Below are 25,302 nucleotides of genomic sequence, written 5' to 3' on the forward strand. Positions count from 1 at the left end.
GCATGTGTCACGTATCCGTGTCGCGCGCACTATCTGAATACTCACTCTGGCACGCATGCGTGCCATGGTCAGTGAAAGGGTTAAAAAAATAAAATTACGTCCTATGGAAAATGCATGCTAACGCCTAAAAATTTTTAATGCATATTTCAATGAACTAACTAGATTTTTCGGAAATACCTCGTATATGGCGGAATAAAAATAAAAACCGCGCTAATATCAATCAACATTGTTGATTATATTAACCTTTGCCTTAGCTCGTGTTAAAAATCCACTGGAAAATCAGTATCATCATTGTTAGTTAGAAAGATAGGTATCGTCTCCTATTTGAAATACTGTTTAACAACAAAGGTAAGGACTACATTTTTTAATCGTAATTTTTACATTTAAATAATTTTAGATCCGTCCAAAAAATTTATTATATAATTATCACTAATATTAAAAAACAAATTGTGTTTTAAAAATTGTTTATTGAGACTATTTATATATTTTCGGCCAATAATTTGAAATAATCTTTGTTTTTAGATAGATATATTTATAGATGTATTTTCCCAAAACAATGAACTTACAATAACAAACACTACTGACTTTAACAAAGACATGTTGACATTGAATGAACAAAGTTATTGTTAATGAAATGAATTGAATGAATTAAAAACTAATTTTTTAAATTTTAATATTTTTGACCAAATTTTAGTATACTGCATTAACCGTTTTTATAATATAATAACACTGGTTTATAGCGTCCTGTGCCCAGGGCCGCGCCGTCCACATGTGCAATCTGTGGGGCGCACACAGGCGCCAGCAATTAAGGAGCGCCACTAGAGTTGGTACAAATAGTTTACGCAGGTCAAAACAACATTTACCGACCTTGCCACTCCGTATATCTCAACTTCAAAGGTAGGGTAGGCATTTGAAGTTTGCCTACATTACCAGTGGCGGTTCTAGCCCACGGCAGGGGAGACAACTGCTCCCCCAGTTTTTACAGAACTTTTGTACTATAATCTTCGTTAAAAAGGCACGTTATCTTGTTTATTCACCGGTTGTGTTCCATTGCCCCCCCCCCACAGTTTTTGAAGTTATACTTCTTTACCGGCGATAGAGGGTGATTTTTTTATATGTTAAAACCTATCAGCCCGGCGCATGCGCATTATAACTTTGTTCTGATTGGATGTTCAAATGACATGTCAAAAATTATCCGATATGGCAGCTGTGGTTTGGAGGTAAAGATAAAGGTAAACAAATGTAATATATTAGTTTTATTGTTGTGAGGACAGAAACAAAAAAGTTTATAATATTGTAGTGACTTTTAAATAGTTTTTAAAAGCAACAGGTACGTAATAATAATTGTTAATGTATCATGGGTATAAACCTACCTATTTGATCTGACAAAATACATAGTATGTATTACTTTTATTTATATAATTTGATTACCATCAAAATTTCTATCAATATTCACCTAATATATTGTTTTTTACTCTATGTTTTGTTGTATTTTTTCAATTCTAAATCATTTCAATTCAAAATTAAAATAATTTGATCAATTTTCAAAATATCAAAATATCACAAGTTTAATCCGCTTAGTTAGTCGATCTTCGTAAATAATGACACATAGTGTCTGTGGCTAAGCGGAGAAGGCGAATGAATTTCAATACCAACCGCTCTTATCAGCGCTGGTTCGAGTCCCAATAGAAACTTTCTTTTTTGTTTTTTTTTTAATACATTTTATGATTGTAAGTATATTTATTATATAATTGTATTTTCAGAAAATACGTATTCAGTTAAAAAAATTTTCGACAATTAATGTTCAGACATCATTTGTGGCTTGTTTAATGTGTTTGTGTGTGTTTTATTCTTTTATTATTTTAATTTTTGGCACTGTTCTAATAAAAATGTTTGAGAAGTAGTAAGTATAAATTAGTTTAATGTTTAAACAAAATATAAATAAAAAGTATATTAATTTCGTTTAAATCATATAATAGAAGTATAACTTCTTACGTGCGTACAAAGTACACACACATTCTTTTTTGGTCTGTACATTACGTTTTGATTGATTTATACAATCTGCATAAACAACAAACATCCTGTGTAAAGACATGCAGCCACCAGTCCAGCAGAATTTATGCTTTAAGGCCATTGTATAAAAATTTGATAGAAATTATGATGCTTTATGTGATATACCTACCTCATTCATGTGATAATACACATTCGGATAAAGATCTTAATTCAAAATATCTCAAATAGATGTTGGACTCAGTCCACATTTATGGTTGGAAGTTCTGATGAAAGTTAACTTCGTCAGCAAAACTTTACAATCAAAAACAATGAATATGCTAAATGCTTTACAAGAGTTAAGGGTGTAGGCAAAATTTCGCGCCAATGTGTTTTAAATTCATTAATTTTTTTCAAATCCTGAGGAAACTAATAGGTATTTTTGAAAAATTTAAACCCAGAATGAAAAATTGCATTATTACCGAGGTCCGAAAGTCGCTAAAAACTTCTATAATGCTTATTTTAATAAGTTATAAAGGTGAAAAAAAAAAAGAGAAAATTTCTTGTGATTTTTAGTTTTAAATATCTCATTCAAATGAAACTTTTCGGTTTGGAGAATTTGTAACAAAAATGAGATTTAATGGTCATCTAGATATAGAGGGAGACGATTTGTTTAAAGAAATTATATATTATACAGCTTCAGCCTTTGTTAAAAGAATTAAATAATGATGTTTGTAAAATTTTAAACTTAAGTGATTTCACTGCTCACTCTGCCCATATCTGCTGCCACTACTGAACGATCTTTTTTTTAAACTGAAACCTGTAAAAAATTATTTAAGATTGACCGTCAGTCAAGAACGGTTGACAAATTGATCTACCATCCCTACAGAGTCGTCAATATTAAATCAAATTGATATTCACCATATTATAAATAGCTATTTGTATAACAAGGGAGGAAAGTGCTACTTTTCCTCCCGAGAATGAATTTACTCACCGACGCGTAGCGGAGGGCAGTAATCATTCAAGGGAGGAAAAGGCACTTTACTCCCATGTTATACATACGATTTTTCCACCTTCCTCAAATAACAAGTAATTTTTTCATTTTTACTTAATTTATTTATGTAACTAACCAACAAAATTTATTAGAACTAAAACTAACAAGTAGGTACAATATAACTGTCAACTGTCAAATATAAGTAAAATTATTAATGTAAACATTGTTAAATCAAAATAACAATTTACTGTTTTTTACCATTCTGTAAAATACAGGGTGTTTTATAAATAAACGTTAAAATGTATAGATACTTACGTAATAGAAAATAGATATTGTACAGGACGTCAATAAGTTATATTTCATAAATGAAATACCATGACGTCACTTTTACTTTTCCTCCCTAGGGAGGAAAAATATTTTCAAGGAGGAAAAGTACAACTTTGCTCCCTACAATCAGGTCCGGAAAAGTATACTTTCGGTAGAGGTATAGGTGGAAATAGCTATTTGTATAACAAGGGAGGAAAGTGCTACTTTTCCTCCCGAGAATGAAGTTTACTGCCCGACGCGTAGCGGAGGGCAGTAATCATTCAAGGGAGGAAAAGGTACTTTACTCCCATGTTATACATATGGTTTTTCCACCTTCCTCAAATAACAAGTCATTTTTTTCATTTTTACTTAATTTATTTATGTAACTAACCAACAAAATTTATTAGAACTAAAACAAACAAGTAGGTACAATATAACTGTCAACTGTCAAATATAAGTCAATTATTAATGTAAACATTGTTAAATCAGAATAACAATTTACTGTTTTTTACCATTCTGCAAAATACAGAGTGTTTTTAAATAAACGTTAAAATGTATAGATACTTACGTAATAAAAAATAGATATCGTACAGGGCCTCAATAAGTTATATTTCATGAATGAAACACCATGACCTCACTTTTACTTTTCCTCCCTAGGGAGGAAAAATATTTTCCTCCCTAGGGAGGAAAAGTACAACTTTGCTCCCTACAATCAGGTCCGGAAAAGTATACTTTCGGTAGAGGTAGGTGGAAAAAGATTTTTCGAACTGAACACGCGAAAAGTTAATTTTTTATAAAATAGCTAAAAGTATTTCATGTTTACCTACCTATATCTTTAGTTTTTTATGCTGTTACGCCAAAAATTTATTTTTATTGAATTTTTTGAACTTTGTTTAATTTCCTGTTGCACGTGTAACAATTTTTAGTTATTTTTTTTGTTGCAATAAATAATTGTTCATTTTAGGCGCCATTAAATGTTTTGCACACAGGCGCTACCACGTGCTGGCGCGGCCCTGCCTGTGCCTTCTGGTTCTTATTTTTCAGCCGCGTCGATCTGTCCAATCTCCTGGTCGTAGATCTCTCTCAGCAGGGCCGCCGAGAGGGATGAGCGGGCCCCGGTAACAAGTGTGGGTCCCCGCAAAAAGTAAAGAGCGAAAAAAATTGTTTAATTGTTATAAAAAATAAAATTATCAATAAATAATAAATAAAAACAAACGTTTCAAATATAACTTTTATTAAATTTTGATTATATTTATAATAGGGAAAACTTTTATTATACAGGTGCTTTTCGAATTTTCTGATTGGCAAAGATTTCTATATTTTTCAAAAAATCGCATGATTTACCAAATCATTATCAATGCATCAAGTTGCTAAGAGAGTTAACGGTCCTATTTCATTGTGGATCTCATAACATTTTTAATGCGAGAAAGACAACTTAGAGAATCCGGCGTTATCGAAATGCCTCCCACTTTTTCAGGTAAATATTTTCATACATGAAATGCCTCCCATGTACAATCGAAATGCCTCCGTTTCTTTAATCATTTAGGCTGATATTTTGTCTATTTAACTCTGTATAATGACACAATGTTGCCAAATCATAATTTAAATAGATAGTATCTATCTATTTTGATTTTTCTAATTCTTAATGCAGTGTATATAAAATCGTCGGTGATTCTGCAAAACCTCGTATGAGAATTTTTTTCCAGAATATAGATTTTTGTCCTGTTTGAAACTCCGTTAAAAAATACACATGTTAACGTAATGAAAATGCCATTTTGTAACTATGTTAACGTAATTAGGTTTCTTGGCATTTTCATTACGTTAACATTTGTATTTTGTATTTTATAACGGGACAGGGCAAAAAACTAAATTCTGAAAAAATTTTCATACGAGGTTTTGCAGAATCACCAACGAAATTTGTTTCACATAAATATTTCACAGTACGACATATTTCTTTTTAGAAAAGGAAAGTTGTAACACGACAATCTAATATCCAGCTTTTCTGGGTAATTCCAATTCCGATTCTAATCTCGTCTTAATGATTCCATAAATAGGTACTTTTACCTTAATCTTTTTAATTGTTTATAATATTCTCTGAGTACGAGTTTATATTCTCTGAGTTTACATATCTGAATATTCCACATTTCCTCTACATCTTTGGGCCGAGCATTCTTTATCTTTACAAAGAACCACAAACCCATGCGAAAGCTTTCATTCCAAGTATGATTCTTCTTTCTACTGCCCTCATCCTAACATTAATAATTTTATTGATATAATTTTACAATTTCAAATAAATATCTACATTAAAATGAATTCTGATTCGACACCAAAAAAAAATTGTTGCGGAAAGTACAGCAAAAATAAATTTTCTAAATAAAAATATTTTAGAATTAAGAGAATGTAAATAATAATAATGTGAATAATAAATAGATTAGAATTTGTCAAAGTAGTATCATATAAATTTAGGAAAAATATTTTGTAATTTTCAAAAAAATTTTTTGTGATGTTATTTTTAATAAATCTATAAATACTTATTATATTTTTGTATTTTTTGTTAAAATATTAGTAACAAAAAATAATGGTTATTATAAAATATATTATAATGGTTATAAAACTAATTGTATATGTATAAGTTAATTGAAATTTATAAATACCGACTAGTGTGAATAATGTTATAATACATAAAGGTTGAAAATAAAATAAATTAAATAACAAAATACCAATTTTGTCAAAAATTTACAAAGGGACGAAGATGTGGCAACGTCTCACCTTCAAATAAAGATTAGAAGCATGTAATTTATTTAAAGCTTGGGAGGCAATTTGTATGTGACCATTTTAGCGACAGGTAAGAAACCCTTTTTTGGGAGGCACTTCATATGCGGCCAGAGAAACTTTCCTCTTCAGCGGGTTAAATTGCTTAATTATTATTGCTTAAACAATATATGAAAATATTAAATATTTCACAGCGAAATATTTCATCAGGCTCAAAATTATCAGTGGTGTCACTATTAGGCCCAGGCATATCATCAAAAATTCTGGCAAGTTTCTTGCGCCGTTTTTAGAATAAAACAATAAAATATATTTCAAAATAGAGGTAAAGCTCATAGTCGACTGTAAAAAAACGGGAAAAATTTCTTTGGTCTAGTCGACGCCGGGCTCCTTACATCGCCGGGCCCCGGTAAAATGTACCGGCTGTACCCCCCTCTCGGCGGGCCTGTCTCTCAGACATTGCTTTCTGGATTCCACTTATCCAGGTAGTTTTCGGTCTGCCCATTTCCCATTTGTTTTGCCTTTGTGACACTGTGACATAATTTCATTCCCCTTCGGGTCATGAAATTAAAACTGTCAAAGTGTCACTCGGAATACAAATCGATAATTTTAAAGCTCTCGTGTAATCACTACTGATTATTTCATTTATAGAGATTCTGGCCAATAGAAAGCTGCAAGAATAAAAATTACAGCGATATTTTTTGATCATTTCCCGTCGTCAAGTATTACGTCAGATGCCCTTCGTTTCTACGAAAAAATGAACATTCAGTGAAATTAATGACAATGTTTTACAACTTGTCAAAGAGAACACCAGGAACAGGTTTAGCAAATACTCAGGCGAAGATATCAATAAAATATTAGTTAAAATGATTTAAAAAAAAACAGTTTTATTCATGAAATTAATGATCTTATCGATTTGTTTTACCTTCGTGACACTTTGACATAACGTCAGTCCCCTTCGGGTCCAGTGGTGTAGCTGAAGATTGCGAGGCCCCCCCCCCACGACAATTTTTGTGGGCCCCCGTATTATAAACATAACGACAACTAATAACAGTATAATTACTAAAATATTAGGTGTAAATAACAATATTTGGCCTTTCTTTAGTAAGTCTTCATTAGTTAGTGTTAATAGATTTTTTGGGAATAGACATGAAAACCTATTATACATGTATATTAATCCGACAAACCTATTAGTAAGTTGTTGCAATATTATGTCTAAATTTATTTACATTGAAAACATTAACTAAATACAAAACTTTTTTTGTTAAAAGTTATTTTTTCGTCGCAGCTGAGCTAATCGTAAATTTTTTTTATACGTTTTATCCTTTTATTTTTAAATTCCGGTATAATACCCCACTATTCTGCTATTCCTGCTACTTTTGCTAAAGTTTCGGAAAACGAATTTCTCATTTCTAGAAGATTGTCACGAGTTTTTTTCAAAAAAGGCGACCGTTAACTCTGTCGTTTCAGATTGCAAAAGTGTTAATGTAAGATTAATAAAGTTAAATATTTTAGATTGAATAGTAACGTTAACGACAAATTCAAAATTATTCATATGCTCTAATAACGCATTAACCATGCATTAACTTATAATTTTTCATCGTTTTTTAGATAGCAATGAAATTTTCGTTAAAGATTTCATTACTTGTCGGAAAGCTCGACGCAAAGCCCTAACAGCATCATGTCTGGATGACCACCGGGTTTCACATACCTAACCTTTTAAGTGTTGACAAACGCGCGATGGATCCAAAGTCATAATAGTACATAGTACATCTTATCTTTTAATACTTGCACCAAAAAAACATAATCTTTTTAATTATATCCTAAAGAAACCAACTCCTGTACACCAACAACGGCATCATTCAACACAAGGTTCAGATTATGGGTTGCACAATGAACATAGGAAGCTGTTTTTTTCAAGATCAGTTAATACGCCGTTGTACGCCTGAATATACACCACTCATAACGCTTGCCCCATCATATCACTTTCCTCTGCAGTTGTTTACGGAAAGGTGCTTTGATTGTATAAATTTTAAAATTTCATTTATAAGACCTTCTGCACTTTGGTCTAACATGCGAATGAATCCCAAAAAACTTTCAACAACTTCTGCTTTAGAAGATAAATTATTTTCATCACAAGTGACATACCGGAAAATAAAATTAAGCTGATCGTGTTTCGAAATATCTCGAGCGATATCAAGAATTATTGAATAAAAACAATTTTTTTAATTAAATGAATCAATTTGTTTTCAGTTTCTTGAGCCAGCAAATTTATAAGCTCGTTTTGTATTTGGGGGCTCAAGTAATTTGTTTTTTTTTAGTTATTGTTAATTGTTATTGTTAATTTAGCTACAACAGGATCATATTTAGCTAGTAAAAGAACCACCGACAAAAAATTACCTTTTTGGGATTCACTTTCATCTAAACTACCAACATGTCCACGAAAGTACGAAACGCTAAATTGCACCCGAAAAGAGTAAGAGTTACGTCAATTACCCGCTTCATTATTTCCTTCTAAATTCCCTATTTTGATGCTTATTAGGAAAATATGTTTTGGTCCCCAATTTAAAGAAAGTAGAAGTATTAAGCTTGAAGGCTTTAAGGGGCCCCTCCTAACGTCGGGCCCCCCGCCTTGCGGGCCCCCCCGCCTTGCGGGCCCTGCGAGCCTGTCAGCTACGCTACTGTTCGGGTCGTTAAATTAAAACTGTTAAAGTGTCACTCGGGATACAAATCGATAATTTTAGAGTTCTCGTGTAATTACTACTGATTATTTAATTTATAGAGATTCTGACCAATAGAAAGCTACAAGAATAAAAATAACACCGATAATTTTTGATAATTTCCCGCCGTCAAGTGAAGACCTAAGTGGAAGAAGGAGGTATGTCGCAAAGCCTACCTGTTGAGATATGGGCAATTAAAGTTTTTATTCTTTTACTTTTATCATGAAAATATTGTTTGTGTTATTTGGTTTTATTTATATTGCTATAAGCATTCCTTTACATATAATGTTGATAATTTGTTTTTATTTTTAGTATGTTTTCTAAAAATAAATAAAAACTGTACATACCGCCTTCTTCCATTAATTTTAGTTTGTGTATAACTATCGCGATATACCTTGTGTATAACTATGCTTTATCTGAATGGATGAACAGGGCCCCCGTAAGGGCTACTGGCACCTGTGTGCAAAAAAGGATTTTTGCGACCCTCTTGGGGCTTTTGGGGCTTTTTATCACGTTTTTTATTGATTTTTTTGAAGGTAGGTAAGTAAGTAGGTGCTTGAAATAAAGCAAAAAACTTAACTTTAGTAGTCATATTTCTGTAACATTTTATTAAAAGTTGGTAAGTCCACCTAGCCTAATTCTTAAATAGAACATTTTGCAAGTTTGAAAGGCCCTCATTGTCGATCTTTTCCCAATTTTTAATAATTTTTAACTTTGAAAAATGACAATAAAAACCAAATGACAATCGATGAAAAGCCCTATTGCACAAGAGCTCTAAAATTATCGAATTTTTCCCGAGTGACACTTTGACAGTTTTAATTTTACGACCCGAAGGGGAGTGAAATTATGTCAAAGTGGCACGAGGGAAACAATTCGATAATAATTTTAGAGATCGATCTGCTGCGATGCAATTTGCTGCGTTTATTTCATGAATAAAACTGTTCAAAACCAAAATTTTATTGTAATTTATTTATGTAAGTCAAATTACTACAGTTAAACACACAGTTGTTATAAATATTTGACGGTTGAAAGTCATCACTTTTCTAACTTTTAAACCAGTAATTGTCATTAATGTCACTGAATGTATTTTTTCCTAGCAAAGAAGGGCATCTAATGTAATATACTTGACGACGGGATATTATCAAAAATTATCGGGTGTAATATCACAAGAGAGTGAGAATAAATTGAAAATAATGCTAAAGTTTTTCGAAAATTTGTTGTCTGGCAATAGACACGAGAGCCTGCAGGGCTCGAGTGGCTATTGCCCGATGACAACAAATTTGAGTAAAAATGAAGCATTATTTTCTTATTTATTCTTACTGTGAGAAAATATTATCTTATTTATACTTACTCTTACGTATTCTCTAATTTTAATCTGATTGGACAGAATTAAACACGTGATCAAATATCTTACTCTACGATTGGAAGTTAAAATCATCAAAAAATAATCAGTTTAATTTTTATTTCTGTAGCTTTCTATTTGTCAGAATCTCCTATGAATGAAATAATCATTCTCATTTAATTAGTCAGATCAGTTTTTTAGAGAGCTTAAAGCTGGATCTATAATATTAAAGAAAAAACTAGTTTAAAAGGCTGCTGAAGCATGAGGGGTTTCATCTCGGTGTTCATAGTCAAACAGTTTAGGTTTAAATTTCCTCTGGACCGTTGGTAAAGGTGAAAAGTCTTCTTTAATTTAGAGAGAGATAGCTACTCTTTTCGCTTGTACAAGAATTTCTTGAAATGATTGGTCAGATTTATATTACTGGAAGTGATTAACTAAATTTTACCCGTGTTGAGCTGCCCCCCCCCCCCCCACTTGCAAAAATTAAAAAACAAATCGCCCTGATTTATGAGCTATTTATGAGCTCTCATATTCCGCAAACTAAAAATTTTGAGCTCGTTCCACTGAGCAGGAATTTAATACCCTAGTGGGGGGGGGGGGGGTGAGTCAGCCCCCCCCCACTACTTAAAAATAGGAATATTGAATCGGTTTTTGCGGCAGAATTACGAGCTATTTATGAGCTCTTGAAATTATATAGTTTCTATTTTTGAGCTCATCCCCTTCACCTCCAAACAACCCTTTAATTGATTTGACTTAAGAGAAAGATGCTGAGAAAACTTAAAATATATCGTATTGCGAATATAATTCCTATAGCTTATATACTCTAAGAATAAACTATTAAATCAAGAGCATTTCGATTATTGAGCTACAACCCCTTCGCCAGAAAACCACCCTATCTTCCCGGCTTAAGAGAAAGTTGTATTTAAAATGCGTTAAACTAATTATTTGGCGACTACATATCATTTAATAATTTATAAGCTTCCAAATTACGCGCATTTAGATCAGTAAATTGCAATTTATTTTGTATAGTGCAGTCACTGAAGGTAAAAATCAACGATTACCTTCAATTTCGGTGAACCTTCATCGATTTTCACGAAAATTGGTCAGTAGTTAGAGGATACGTCAAGAAACAAAGGTGACATGGTACCACCTTGCGCCTTTACCCTGAGGGTGGATACCGCCCCTTCTTGGGGGTGAAAATTATTTTATAAAAAATAAATGCACAAATCAATAAAAGAACAAATTAAAAGCAAAATTTATTATATAAAGTTAATAAAATAAGTCAATACTTTTTAAGTTATTAAAGATCAAAGATTTTAATTATTTGTGAAAAAAATGCATGTTTTGAAAAGGTTTTTTGTAAATCACTGAAAAACTTTAAGTTTTTACAAAAAAGTTAATAGTAGTTTAATTCGTATAGCTTATATTCTAAGAATAAACTCTTAAATCACGCGTGTTTCGATTATAGAGCTACAACCCCTTCGCAAGAAAACGACCCCATATTCCCGGCTTAAGAGAAAGTTGTTCTTAAAATAATTTAAATTAATTATTTGGCGACTACATATCGTTTAATAATTTATGAGCTTGCAAAATATACGCATCTCAATTTTTGAATTGCCATTTTCTTTCTATAGTGCAGTCACTGAAGGTAAAAATTAACTAGTACCTTCGATTTCGGTAAATCTCCATTTATTTTCACGAATTGGCAATAACAACTTGGGGTTTTAGCCTGGGGTATATGTCACCCCTTCCGGGAGTGAAAATTACTTTATTAAAAATAACCCCACAAATCGAGAGATGGACAAATTGTAAGCAAAATTTGTTATATAATGTGATTAAAATAAATCAATACTTTTTGAGTTATTAAAGATCAAATATTTTAATTTTTGGAAAGAAAATGCATGCTTTAGAGCGATTTTTCATAAATGACTCAAAAACTGTAAGTTTTTACAAAAAAGTTTTCATCACTAAAATTGAAGCTAATAAAAAATATAATAAATTGCTTACTTGAAAAACCCTTTAATGTTAATTTAAAGTAAGTTATTGGTAATTAAAGTATATTTTTTTCCGCGACTGTTAAAATCTAAGGGTTCAAGCTTAAATAACGGGAAAGAGATGCATTTTATAACACTTAGGTACTAAATACTTGTCAAAGTACTTAGAAATACCTATGAAAAATAAGATGCAGAAAAAGTTGATAGTATCAAAATCCGCTCACCAATTTTCGTGAAAATGAATGGAGATTTACCGAAATCGAAGGTACTAGTTGATTTTTACCTTCAGTGACTGCACTATAGAAAGAAAATGGCAATTCAATAATTGAGATGCGTATATTTTGCAAGCTCATAAATTATTAAACGATATGTAGTCGCCAAATAATTAATTTAAATTATTTTAAGAACAACTCTCTCTTAAGCCGGGAATATGGGGTCGTTTTCTTGCGAAGGGGTTGTAGCTCTATAATCGAAAGACGCGTGATTTAAGAGTTTATTCTTAGAATATAAGCTATACGAATTAAACTACTATTAACTTTTTTGTAAAAACTTAAAATTTTTCAGTGATTTACAAAAAACCTTTTCAAAACATGCATTTTTTTCACAAATAATTAAAATCTTTGATTTTTAATAACTTAAAAAGTATTGACTTATTTTATTAACTTTATATAATAAATTTTGCTTTTAATTTGTTCTTTTATTGATTTGTGCCTTTATTTTTTATAAAATAATTTTCACCCCCGAGAAGGGGCAGTATCCACCCTCAGGGTAAAGGCGCAAGGTGGTACCATGTCACCTTTGTTTCTTGACGTATCCTCTAACCACTGACCAATTTTCATGAAAATCGATGAAGGTTCACCGAAATTGAAGGTAATCGTTGATTTTTACCTTCAGTGATTGCACTATACAAAATAAATTGCAATTTACTGATCTAAATGCGCGTAATTTGGAAGCTTATAAATTATTAAATGATATGTAGTCGCCAAATAATTAGTTTAACGCATTTTAAATACAACTTTCTCTTAAGCCGGGAAGATAGGGTGGTTTTCTGGCGAAGGGGTTGTAGCTCAATAATCGAAATGCTCTTGATTTAATAGTTTATTCTTAGAGTATATAAGCTATATGAATTATATCCGCAATACGATATATTTTAAGTTTTCTCAGCATCTTTCTCTTAAGTTAAATCAATTAAAGGGTTGTTTGGGGGTGAAGGGGATGAGCTCAAAAATCGAAACTATATAATTTCAAGAGCTCATAAATAGCTCGTAATTCTGCCGCAAAAACCGATTTTTTAGTAGTGGGGGGGCTGACTCAGCCCCCCCCCACTAGGGTATTAAATTCCTTCTCAGTGGAACGAGCTCAAAATTTTTAGTTTGCGGAATATGAGAGCTCATAAATAGCTCATAAATCAGGGCTATTTGTTTTTTAATTTTTGCAAGTGGGGGGGGGGGGCAGCTCAATACGGGTCTAAATTTTTTAGGTAGGTTTGCATACTTATACTTGAATATTAATTGTAGCACTTTAAGTTTCGGAATAGGCAGTAACTGGATGATATACTAATAAAATTTCGTGCGTACTTATACCTATACCTATTCCTATTTAATTTCTCAACATTTAGTTTTAAATTAATTTTTGTTTTGTTTTTTTTTGCAATTTTTGACCCTGGTCTTTGGCGCCCCTAAAGGATGGCGCCCGTGTTCATTGCACCCTTTGCACATATGGTAGCGGGGGCCCTGTGGATGAAGGGGGTATGTTGCATGAAATAATACTCTATAATCAGTTTTACAGAAATTTATGTAATTGAACACAAAATAATCTTCTTCTTCATGTGCTGTGCTCGATTATTGAGCGTTGGCTATCAAATTGGCTATAGTAATTTTGTTAATCGCAGCTCGGTAAAGGGATGCAGAGGATCTGTTAAACCATTCTCACCGGTATCTAAGCCATGACGGTCTTCTTCGACCTGGCTTTTCTTCTTCGACCTGGCCTTTCTTCTTCGACCTGGCGTTTCTTCTTTCGTCTACCTTGCCTTGTATTATTACATGGAGATGGAGTATATTATACAGAGTGAGTTTTATGTATGGAAAGCCTCAATTATCTCGGAATTAAGGGCTTGCATGCACGATTTTTTATAGATTTTGGTGACAAGGGTTTTCTAATGCGACCGATACAATAGTGACAATTACATTGTTGTCAGAAATTCCGTTTTTCTGCAAATCTAATGAATTTTCTTATTTCAAATGGAACACCCTGTATGTTTTTGCGTTTTGAAGTCCTTAAGAAATGCTGATTATTTTTCGTGTTATATTCCCTATATCTAAATGCCATAATTTCGTAGTTATTTAAACAAAATTGGAAACAAAAAAGGTCTTTTGTAATTTTTCTTTAAAGATAATAGTTTTCGAGTTATAAACAATTTAAACCTGAAAAAGACGAAACATGTTTCATTCCTCCTTCTTCCATTCAAGAATTGTATTTTACATGTTATATACATACCTCCTTCATCCACTAGAATATCTCTTATTAAGCTTTTTAGAGGTACAGTAAAAGTGGCATATGATAGTTAAGTTACATACCACCTTCATTCACTAAGAAACTCAAAATTTTAGAAAATGTTACATACCTCCTTTTTCCGCTTAGGTCTTTAAGTATTACGTCAGATGCCCTTCGTTTCTACGAAAAAATGAACATTCAGTGAAATTAATGACAATTAATGTTTTACATTAGAGAACAAAGAGAACACCAGGAACAGGTTTAGCAAATATTCAGGCGAAGATTCAATAAAATAGTTAAAATGATTTAAAAAACAGTTTTATTTATGAAATGATCTTATCGAATTACACTTGAACTCTTAAAAATTATCGATTTGTTTTACCCTCGTGACACTTTGACATAATTTTATTTCCAAACTGTCAAAGTGACACTTGGGATACAAGTCGATAATTTTAGAGCTCTCATGTAATTTCTACTGATTATTTTTAGGATGATGTACTTAACCAGCTTCTTCTTTTCATTTCTGTGTGCGGTCTGCGGTACCAACGGCTTACTAGTCCCACGGGATCCACCTCCCCCATGGCAAGCAGCACTTATGGCTAGATATATTATCCACAATACAGGTATTGTACCCTCGGAGATCGGTGGGGAAATGTACGCCGAAAATAACAAAATTCAGTTTGGTAACACTGTGTGAATGTTGATAGTAACGTATCCCTTTTAAGATAAACAGAACTGTAATTTAGTCCAGACAAATTAATATATTTTTTTGCCAATAAAACTGAGATGTTTCAATCAAATAATGTTTCAAATATGATGTGCAAAATAATTTTGAATTGGTTTCCGCCAATGAGCTTGCTTTTTTGTCATTAAAGTAGAAACAACTTTAAATTTATCAAAAATCAATGGGAAAAGACCCAATAGTTGGCTGTATACCATAGTTTAAAAAACTCATACAGAAATAAAAAACTTCAACTTGCATTCTGGTATAAAATAGTTTATTAAAAAACTATTTAAAAATCATCCAAATGGATTGCAAATAAATAGTGTGCTAGTTTCAAACTACTCAGCAGAATGCACTGAAGATGTTCTGATAGAACGAAAACGTTTTGCAATCCATTTGGATGACTTTTAAATAGTTTTTTAATAAACGATTTTATACCAGAATACAAGTTGAAGTTTTTTACTTCTGTATGAGTTTTTTTTAATTTATCCTTTATAATCATTGTCATCCAGTTCTCGTCTAATTATTTTCACTGAATTATCTTATCGTTAGCGGCTTCTGGAATGTCTTACACATATCTAATTTCGTTGATAAAATGCGCATTCCCACCGATATCCACTTCAACCATAATTTCAAACAGCAAAGAAGTTAATGAATCAATTTTTTATGCTTGTAATGAGTTACGAGGGTCCTTAGTAAAAAAAGAATGTGTGTGTACTTTGTACGCACGTAAGAAGATATTCTTCTATTATATAATAGGTAATTTAACCGAAGTAAATATACTTAACAGGTTATTTGTATTTTATTTAAAAATCAAACTAACTTTCCTATCTACCACTTTCAAAAAATTTTATTAAAACAACCAAAAATAAAAAAAAATAAATCGCCCAGGATTTGAACCCGCGTCATTCCAATCTCAGAGCTAACGCATTACCAACTACTCCAGCGAGATCCTTGTAATTGACATGTAAGTTTCGGATATAATTAAACAACACGGCGACATATAGTGTAAAAATGTTATGCTTACATAATATTTTATTTTACTACAGAGAAACACAAATCCAAAAGCACAAGAATTATAATAAATAATACATTTCCTAAAAACACTAATATATTCTTTTAATGACTTATTTGCACGGTTACAGATACATACATACCTATCTTGAAAGACTAGCAATGAACTACATACTGTCTGTGTACATACTGTCTGCGCAGGCGCGCAGATTTATGTACAATTTTACCCTCAATCGAATCGCGCCTAAAGAAGAATATCTTCAAAAATATTTCCTATTCCACTGAGAAAGAATGCGACGCCGACGTGCTGGGAGATATCTGGCCACGCTGCCTTACTTTTGTCTCGCTGCTTTGCTTAGTGTCGGCCTAGCAGCCTTGGAGGATGGAGGTCCGGTCGTTGTTACCGCCAATGTGAAATTCGTGCTGTGATACGTTTTTTAAATGCAAAATGGATTTCAGCTATTGACATTCATCGTCAGTTAATAGGAGTTAATGGATAAAAGTGCATATCTGTTCAGCATCAATAATCATCAATCAGCCCTGATTTGTCCATTGTTGAACATAGGCCTCCTCCAGATATTTCCATCTTCTTCTATTCTGCGCCTCTGCTATCCAATTGGTCACAATTCTTTTAATGTCGTCGGTCCATCTGGTAGGTGGTCTTCCTCGGCTTCGCTTGTCTGCCCGTGGTCTCCACTCAAGCATTTTTTTTTGTCCATCTGTCGTCTTTCATTCTTGCAACATGTCCCGCCCATCTCCATTTTTACCTTGTAATACGTTAGACGGTAATGTCTTCGACTCAAGTTCTCATACGAACTTCCTCGTTTCTTACTCTTTGTTTTAAGCTTATTCCAAGCATTGATCTCTCAATCTCTCAATCTTTCGTTGTGTCCTCAATTTTTCAACTGATGTTTTTGTGAGAGTTAAGGTTTCTGCTCCGTATGTGAGGACTGGTAGAGCCAGAAGTGTAACAAGGATGATCCTAAGGGGGGGTTACGTCTACTTGAAGGTATCTCAGGGGTATGGAATAAGGAATAATAATGGTGTTAAGCGTATAGAGCTCAAAGTACATCCAAAAGGAGGGAGGGGTTATAACCCCCAAAACCACCCCCTGGTTACGCCTATGGCTAGAGCGCATTGGTTAAAAGCTTTCCTTTTAAAATAGATTAGTATACTCCGTCTAATATACTTACCGTTGCATGTCATCCGCGGCATAGCCCGCGACGTCACATGATACCAACACGAAATATTTAGGCGGTAGGTGTGTTCTATTTTTTAATCATTTTGCCGAGTACACTGGAATTACAGCCACTAGACATATTTTATTATACACCCGTAGAAATAATATTTGAACATTTCTATTAATGTTAACTTAATAAAATACACAATAATATGTTTCATTTAATTTGTATAAATGGATTATAAAGCGTTTTTATGAAGCTCATTTTGTTCGGAACACACTGTAACTGTAGTTGAACGAAGGTGACATTTTGGCATAAATTGGTAACATTTATTTGACAGTTGCGATATTGACATTTCAGATTTGTTTTTATTCTTTACTATAGGTATTTGTCTTATTATATTATTTACTTTAACGTAAGATTATAACTTAATTATTGTTTTCTATTTCTAATGTTTTTATTTATTTACATTGAATATTAATTTGTTTTGTTGTATACACTGTGAGCTCGTACGTAGAGGGGATATTTACACATTCGTGAGCGCCAGTAGTGGCAAGTCTGTAAACGTTTACCGGAAATTTGACATAAATGTCAAAGTGATTAATTTAAAATTAAAATTAAAAACATTAATTATAAAAAATATTAGTTGGTCAAAGCTGTGGTATATATTTTTACCTTAAATATACTTACGTTTTAAATACTGAATTTAAGTTTTTTTAATGTTCTGTAATATGTAATTATATCTAAGCGCCATCTACACGATAATTGTGAAAGTATCCGAAGTAAGAAATTCATATTTTATAAATAGAACGTCAAAATGATTAGAAATCTTAAAAAAATCGATTACAATTTAATTACTTTTTTGCGTTGTAAATATTAAGCGATAACAATTAAATAATAAATTTAAAAATTACCGGTGAAAGTTGAATTAGTAATCCGCTAGGAGCGCCACCAGCGAAGCTCAGAGAGTATAATCCACATCGCAGTAATTATGATGTGATCTATTTGATTTAAAATGGACTCAGGATTTTTTTATACTTTGGCAACTATGTCAACTTAGATCTCTGACGTAGATAATGACGTGCAACGGTAAGTATATTAGACGGACTGTAGATTTGTTTTAAACACGTCTCTCATTTTTCCGAATGCAGCCCATCCTAAACTTATTCTTCTGAGTAGTTCGCATGTTTGGTTGTAGACCAAGAGGCAGCGCTGAAAAATCTCTTTGAATTTACTAAAGCTAAATTTTTCACAGTTGATTACTGTGATTGTGTAGAGAAACATACTGCAGTCGGTCAAGCGAAACGTAGAACAGAGTAGGTTACTGATAGGTTATCAAAGTTGTTTTCCTACGAAGGTAATTAAATCCATTTACTAAGGCTGAAAATCAGTACACACATTCTAAATTAAATACAAATAAAAGTTATTATAGTCGGTCAGCTATATGACGGGACAGAGCCGGTCGGTCGGCCCCAATAGTCGATTGAGGAAATGAAGCATTTTGGCTAGCAATTTTTTCGTCCAGCATGGATTTACTTGAAATTTTCACAGAAGGTAGGGAATAGTCCAAGGATCATTTTCTATATCATGCCGCTATCATATCATACGCTAAAACCTTGGGGTGGTTACCACCCCATCTCGGAGGTGGGAATTTTTTATTAAAATGTTCTTAAAAAAATGTTTTTTACATTTTCTTCGTAAAACTAATAGTTTTTCGACGAAAAAATCGACTTTTTAGAGGGTTTTTTGAGAATACCTCGAAAAATATTCTATATATTTTTGGCGATAAAAAGTTTCTTCAAAAATGATTTTGTAGGATTTTTAAAGAGCTATAAGACTGTGTAAATTAAATTCGATGGAAAATGTGATTCTAAGAAAAAAATGTTTTTTACATTTTCTTCGTAAAACTAATAGTTTTTCGACGAAAAAATCGACTTTTTAGAGGGTTTTTTGAGAATACCTCGAAAAATATCCTATATATTTTTGGCGATAAAAAGTTTCTTCAAAAATGATTTTGTAGGATTTTTAAAGAGCTATAAGACTGTGTAAATTAAATTCCGTAAGGGGGTGTTTGCTGGTAAATAGAGGTTTTAAACAGCTACATCTGGCTAACTATTCTCTGTAATGAAAATCTATGCACTGGGTAATTTTAGTCAATAAAAAAGCTACAATTTAGTTGTTTATATTTTTTTCGCATTTTCAGTATTTTCGGAGATATTTTGAAGTAAAAGGTGAAAAATGCCAAATTGCAAAAAATCAATTTTTCTTTAAACTCCAATTTTTCCAAAATTAGGCATTTTAAATTGGCCAAACTCCTTGAGTGTATTGATAATATAAATATAAAAGGAACTACAGAGAGGTGAAGACCAATTTTGAATTAGTAAGGTAGTTAGGGGGTTGTTTTCACTGATTTTTTCGTAGAGAAAAGCAGGTACCGACATTTTTTTGATTATAAGTCGCTTAATTTTCATGCTAGAAACTTTTTATTATCATTTTTAAAGGTCTAATTGTATACTTGAAAAAATATTATTTAGGTTTTCCTAGAAAAATGCAAATTTTTCCCATTATGTGTCGCAAATTCCTCGGTAGAATGCAGTAGGATGTGGTTACCCATACTGAAAGAGGAAGTCAAAAGAAAGAAAATACCACGATTAGTAAGTCAATAACATATCGAGTTAGTACAAATTTTATATTTTAGTATTACTTATTGTATATCTATGTATTATTAATATTATTTATAATTTAAACATATTAAAGTCAGAATTTGGTATTAGTTTTTTTTAAGTAAATTAAATGTAAGACCAAATACTTACGATGTCGGGATAGTATCACGAGGTTTTTTCCTGGTTTTCCCTCGTGATTTACTATGGAATCTTTAACGCGAGAATTTTACTGTCATCGTTGCATTTGGTTGTCTTTTAAAGACAGATCACATGCTATGATTTTTTTGTGACGGATATTCTTGAATTGGGATTGATTTCATGTAGGGGAAGGACGTCGAAGATGACGCACCTAAGCAAAATACATTTTATTTAAGGGTAAAAAATATTTAAGCTAACTTTGAATGCTACGAGCCTGTAATTTGGACATTTCTATAACCAATTTCTAGGATTATTTTTAAATTCAATAAAAGGAAGTATTTTTTATGCGGCTTTAAAAAAAAACGCTTTTGCGCCATCTTACCTTCCACCGAGGGAAAGATGACGCACAGTGATGGTGAAGATGGCGCATGTAGGTATCTATATTAAAAGCGCAAGTGATATGAAAAGAAAATTTATTTTTTAATACTGAAAGTAAGAAAATGTAAACAAAGCTTTTTTAACATATTAACAAAAGTCACAAATGTAGTTTTCGGGACTTTTGGCTCCACTGCATTCTTTATGCACCCATTGTCGACAACTTGTGCATCTGAACCATGTTTCCGTCTTTTTGCCGAAGTCTCCACATAATATGCAGATATCAGTTTCACCTCCCTCGTTGATTATGTCATCCAACTCATCGTCATTGCAAAGACCTTCTTCATCAAAATCGCTTTCTTCAGTATCGCTATCCTCCAAGATTTTTTTGTTTATTTTTTGTTTGATTATTTTTTGTACTTTGGCTTTCCCTTTATTTTTATTTAGTTTTAATCCTGCATCATTAACCAATACTTGTCTGGTTACTTTTTTCTTTCCTTCTTCCGACTTCGCCAGTTTTTCTTTTTTTTTATTCTCTTTTTCTTCTAAGAATTCTTTTAAAGGGGTGCTTGTTAGAATTTCAGAATGTTGCTTTTGTCGTCCATATTTTCTTTTAATTTTTTTATTGGGCAAAGGAACTGGAGAAATAAGTGAAAGAGAAATATGTGGACGTTTGGTTATTTCATTTTGTTTTGTGGGGGTTGTGTGACGACTTTCAGGAGACTGTCGGCTGGTTGATGGACGTGGTAATTCTGGTTCTCTTATAGATGGTGTTGTTATTAGTGGAGGTGTTCCCTGAGGTGCAGGTTCAGGAGAAACATCTCTATCCAAGCTATCATTGTTTAAATTATCAGCAGGAAAAAAGTCATCTTCTGTGAACTTATCAGAGTTTAACGGAAAAATTCCGCACGTTCCGAAACCAGAAACGGCCTTATCAATATTTGCCACCTGATCATATGCTAACTTAAAAATCTCGGCGACATCATATGGAGTAATTTTATCTTCAAACTCTGAGTTGCTGATCTTAGATTTTAGAAAGGAATTGCAATGGCGACCATACGCATATTTTAATGCAGAAAAAAATGACACATCAAGAGGTTGTAATTTGTGGGATGTGTGGGGTGGAATACTAACCATTATAATCCCATTCTCTTTGCAGTAATTATAAATATCCAGTGAAATATGGCTCGAGTGATTATCTAATACTAACAGCACGGGATTATCTGGACTAGACAGGACTTTTTTTTGGAAATGCTTCAGCCATAATAAAAACATAGACGTATTACTCCATCCATTATCCGTGCAGTTGTAAATCGCACCGCTTGGTCCATTTTTCTGAAGCTGTGGGCTCATCCTCTTCCTGGGAAATATAAATAATGGAGGTATGTAGTTACCGGAGGCACTGAACGCCATTATTACCGTGATATTCTTCCCTCGTTCCCACGAAGAAATGATTCCAAACTGCTTTACTCCTTTGGGTCCAAGTCTTTTACATGATTCTTTAGGAACCGTAGATATACCGGTTTCATCAACATTGTAAATGCGATCTGGCAGAAATTTATATTTTTCTTGCACTGTTTCCAAATTTTAAAAAAAGCGGTCTGCTTCTATTTTATTGAAGGCTGTTATTCTATTAATGCTTGTAGCTTCTGGCTTTCTCAAGGAAATTTGAGGATTTCGTTTTATAAATCCTAGATACCAGTCTTTTCCAGCCATTTGTTTATTCTTATTAAAATTGTGTTTAATTTCATTGCGTTCTGCATAAGCAAATGCCATGGTTCTCAGCTCTATGCAAGTGATACCAAAAAATAAATTGGCCAGCTTGAGAACATGATCTAGTATCTCCTTTTCATGATGTGCCGAAAACAATGGGGCTCTACCAAGAGACTCTGATTTGACTTCCTTTAATAAATTTTTAACCTTAAGTTTTCTCCTCAATGTAGCTTCTGGTATTGAAAATGCCCTTGCCACTTCCCGAATTTTACGACCATCTCTACAAATTGCATTCAATGCTGCATTAAGAGCTGCTGCAGAAAATGATCCTCTCTGTGTTTTTCGTATATATTTTCCCATTTCTAAAAAAGAAAAAGATGCCTCAAAATGCAAAATAGACACTAAATAATAAATATTCTATGCTCCATTGTTATTTAAGGTAATGAACTGAAAAGGCAAAGATGACGCACTATAACAGCAAAGATGACGCAGTCTGCGTCAACTTAGCCTGTTCAGCATAACCTACAAAAAATGGTTATCAAAATTATCCATCATCAAATATTTAACAGATAAATCCTCGCTAACTGAAAATAAATATCACCTACTCCCATGAATATGAAGAAAATCCAATGGAACCATTTTTAAACAACTTACCATTAATATTCGCAGTGTCAAAAATAACAAGAAATCAACGTGTATCGCGTTACTCTGCCTCACAGATACTAAACAGTACGAAAGCTGACCGATGAAGTTTTAAAGTAATAGTAGTTTCTAAAGGAGGGCGCCACGGGTAAAAAACTGCATTTAGTGAAGTACTTGATAAAATACAGAGGTGCGTCATCTTAGACGCTGCGTCATCTTCCCCGTCCTTCCCCTAATCGAATAAACTATCTTTTAGTGAAGTCGTCCCAGGAACGCAACTCATAAATATTGGCGATATCATTTTAAAGTCTTCTACTTTAAAATGTATAGGTACCTAATATACGTCTGAAATGCCAGTATAAATGAGTAAGATTAAATAAATTATTAGAAGAATTTTTTTACTTAGCAACAACATTTTTGTTTATTTTAGTAGTATATTGTATTTTGACAACGAAACCCGATTTGGGCTTCGAAACGTTAATAAAATCATGTTTTTGGTAAAATTGTGGCTTATTTCCCATTGAAAATAGTTGATTATAAAATGCCACAAGGAAATAGCTATTCAGAACAACATTTAGAATTATTTTTTGTAATTTTTTTTTAAATTAAATTAATAGTGTAAATCTTCTTCTTTCATAAACTATCCAAAGTATTACTGTAACTTTATCATTTTCTGACTTATAGTGTTGCAAAAAAATAATTTGGGATAGACAAATTAAATAACTTTTAAAATATTTGACCAATTGCTTTAAAATTTAGGGTATGATTTAAGCACCAGAAGTCTCAGCGTTCCGTGTAATAAGAAGGTTCTAAGTTAATTTTTACATAAGTTATGGTTATTTATAAAAACTCAAAATTTACGATTTATTTTACAATAACCAATAAGGATAGACATATTCAGCGAACGCCATATTGAAGTTTTTTATACGATATATGAGTTTCTCACTCTCAAATTTGTTTAAAATGCTTAACTCTTTGGTAATAGACGAAAAAAGCAAAAATTTATCGTTTTTTGATCTTCATTTGTTTGTAACTATGTATTATATCATCAAAATCGGCTGCAGGAAACATATAGGTTATTATTAGGCAAGCCGCACACCAACGAAACATGAAACGAAAAACATGAAACATAAAACGTAAAACACGTTTCATGAAACTTAAACACGGCTAAACAAATCTTAAAGTCCGCCTACCCATGAAAGGAGTGTGATTCATGCTCATAGCACATTTTTATTTTCGGAAAGTTTCATAAATGGCCGCACGTCTATTTGTTTAGCAGTGTTTTATTTCCATGAAACGTGATTTACGTTTCATGTTTCTTTGATGTGCGGCCTGCCTTATAGATGTGCGTACTACTCAAAAAATTTGGTTTTGGCCTGGAGGGGGTTGTGTCACCAACAGGATATTTTTTTCCTTATTTCTCTGAACTAGTATCACAGCATGAGTTTCACATTGGCGGTAACAGCGACCGGGATCTCCATCTTCGAAGGCTGTCAGGCCGACACCAAGCCCTGCAGCGAGGCCAAACTGGTGGGGTAAGAGAGAGGGAGAATTGGTGTGTAAGGCAGTGTTGCCAGATTTCTCCAAACACTTCGCACTCTTTCTCAGCAGCAAGTGAACCTCTTTTTTACGAATGACCTCGCATGTATATAAGAATGTATAGATAAGGAAATCGTAACTCGCTTCAAAAAATTTTTACTCATTAGTTTTACACAACATGTTCCTCTGATTTTTATACTTATACTTTCATATTTAAAAGTGCTCCTATAATTGTTTTAGGTTGGATCTCAATAGCAACAATATCTACGCAGTCATCAATAAAAGGTTATCCGTTTGTCAGCTTAAAATCCTTAAGTGATGGACCTGTTAAAAATTCAACGGGTATTCCTTACCTCTACATGACTGAAATGGATGTTTCAGGCAAGGATATAGAGGTAAAATAATAAATAATGTATGTAACAATTTAGTACATTCTCAAAGATATATTTGAAATGCCATGTCGTCATTGTAATTGCAAATGGTTGTATCTCAAATGAGGCAACTCTACACAGGGCCGCGCCAAGCCTTTCAAGCGCCCCGGGGCAAGTAATTTTAGGCGCCCCTTTCATCCTCCCCTTGTAAGTAGTTTTTTGCAACTTAGTAAATAAGTCCATTTACTCACGGTTTTTGCTCCGGATTTTAAAGCACCGCTTGGATTGAAATGAAATTTGGCATAAGCGTAGCTAATATGTCAAAGAAAAAAAGT

General features: G+C 32.7%; 1 protein-coding gene across 1 annotated transcript in view; it reads left to right on the forward strand.

Moving 5' to 3' along the window:
- The first annotated feature begins 225 nt into the window (after window positions 1–225).
- Window positions 226–25,302, forward strand: part of LOC126889780 (protein CREG1) — a 37,579-nt gene continuing 12,502 nt past the window's right edge. Inside the window, exons 1-3 of the mRNA XM_050658369.1 lie at window positions 226–348; window positions 15,097–15,230; window positions 24,837–24,991. Coding sequence (XP_050514326.1) covers window positions 15,098–15,230; window positions 24,837–24,991 — 288 coding nt within the window. The 5' untranslated portion in view covers window positions 226–348; window position 15,097. The remainder of the gene's footprint in view (window positions 349–15,096; window positions 15,231–24,836; window positions 24,992–25,302) is intronic.

The sequence above is a fragment of the Diabrotica virgifera genome, chromosome 8, assembly GCF_917563875.1.
Source record: "Diabrotica virgifera virgifera chromosome 8, PGI_DIABVI_V3a".
In the NCBI taxonomy this organism is placed as follows: domain Eukaryota; kingdom Metazoa; phylum Arthropoda; class Insecta; order Coleoptera; family Chrysomelidae; genus Diabrotica; species Diabrotica virgifera.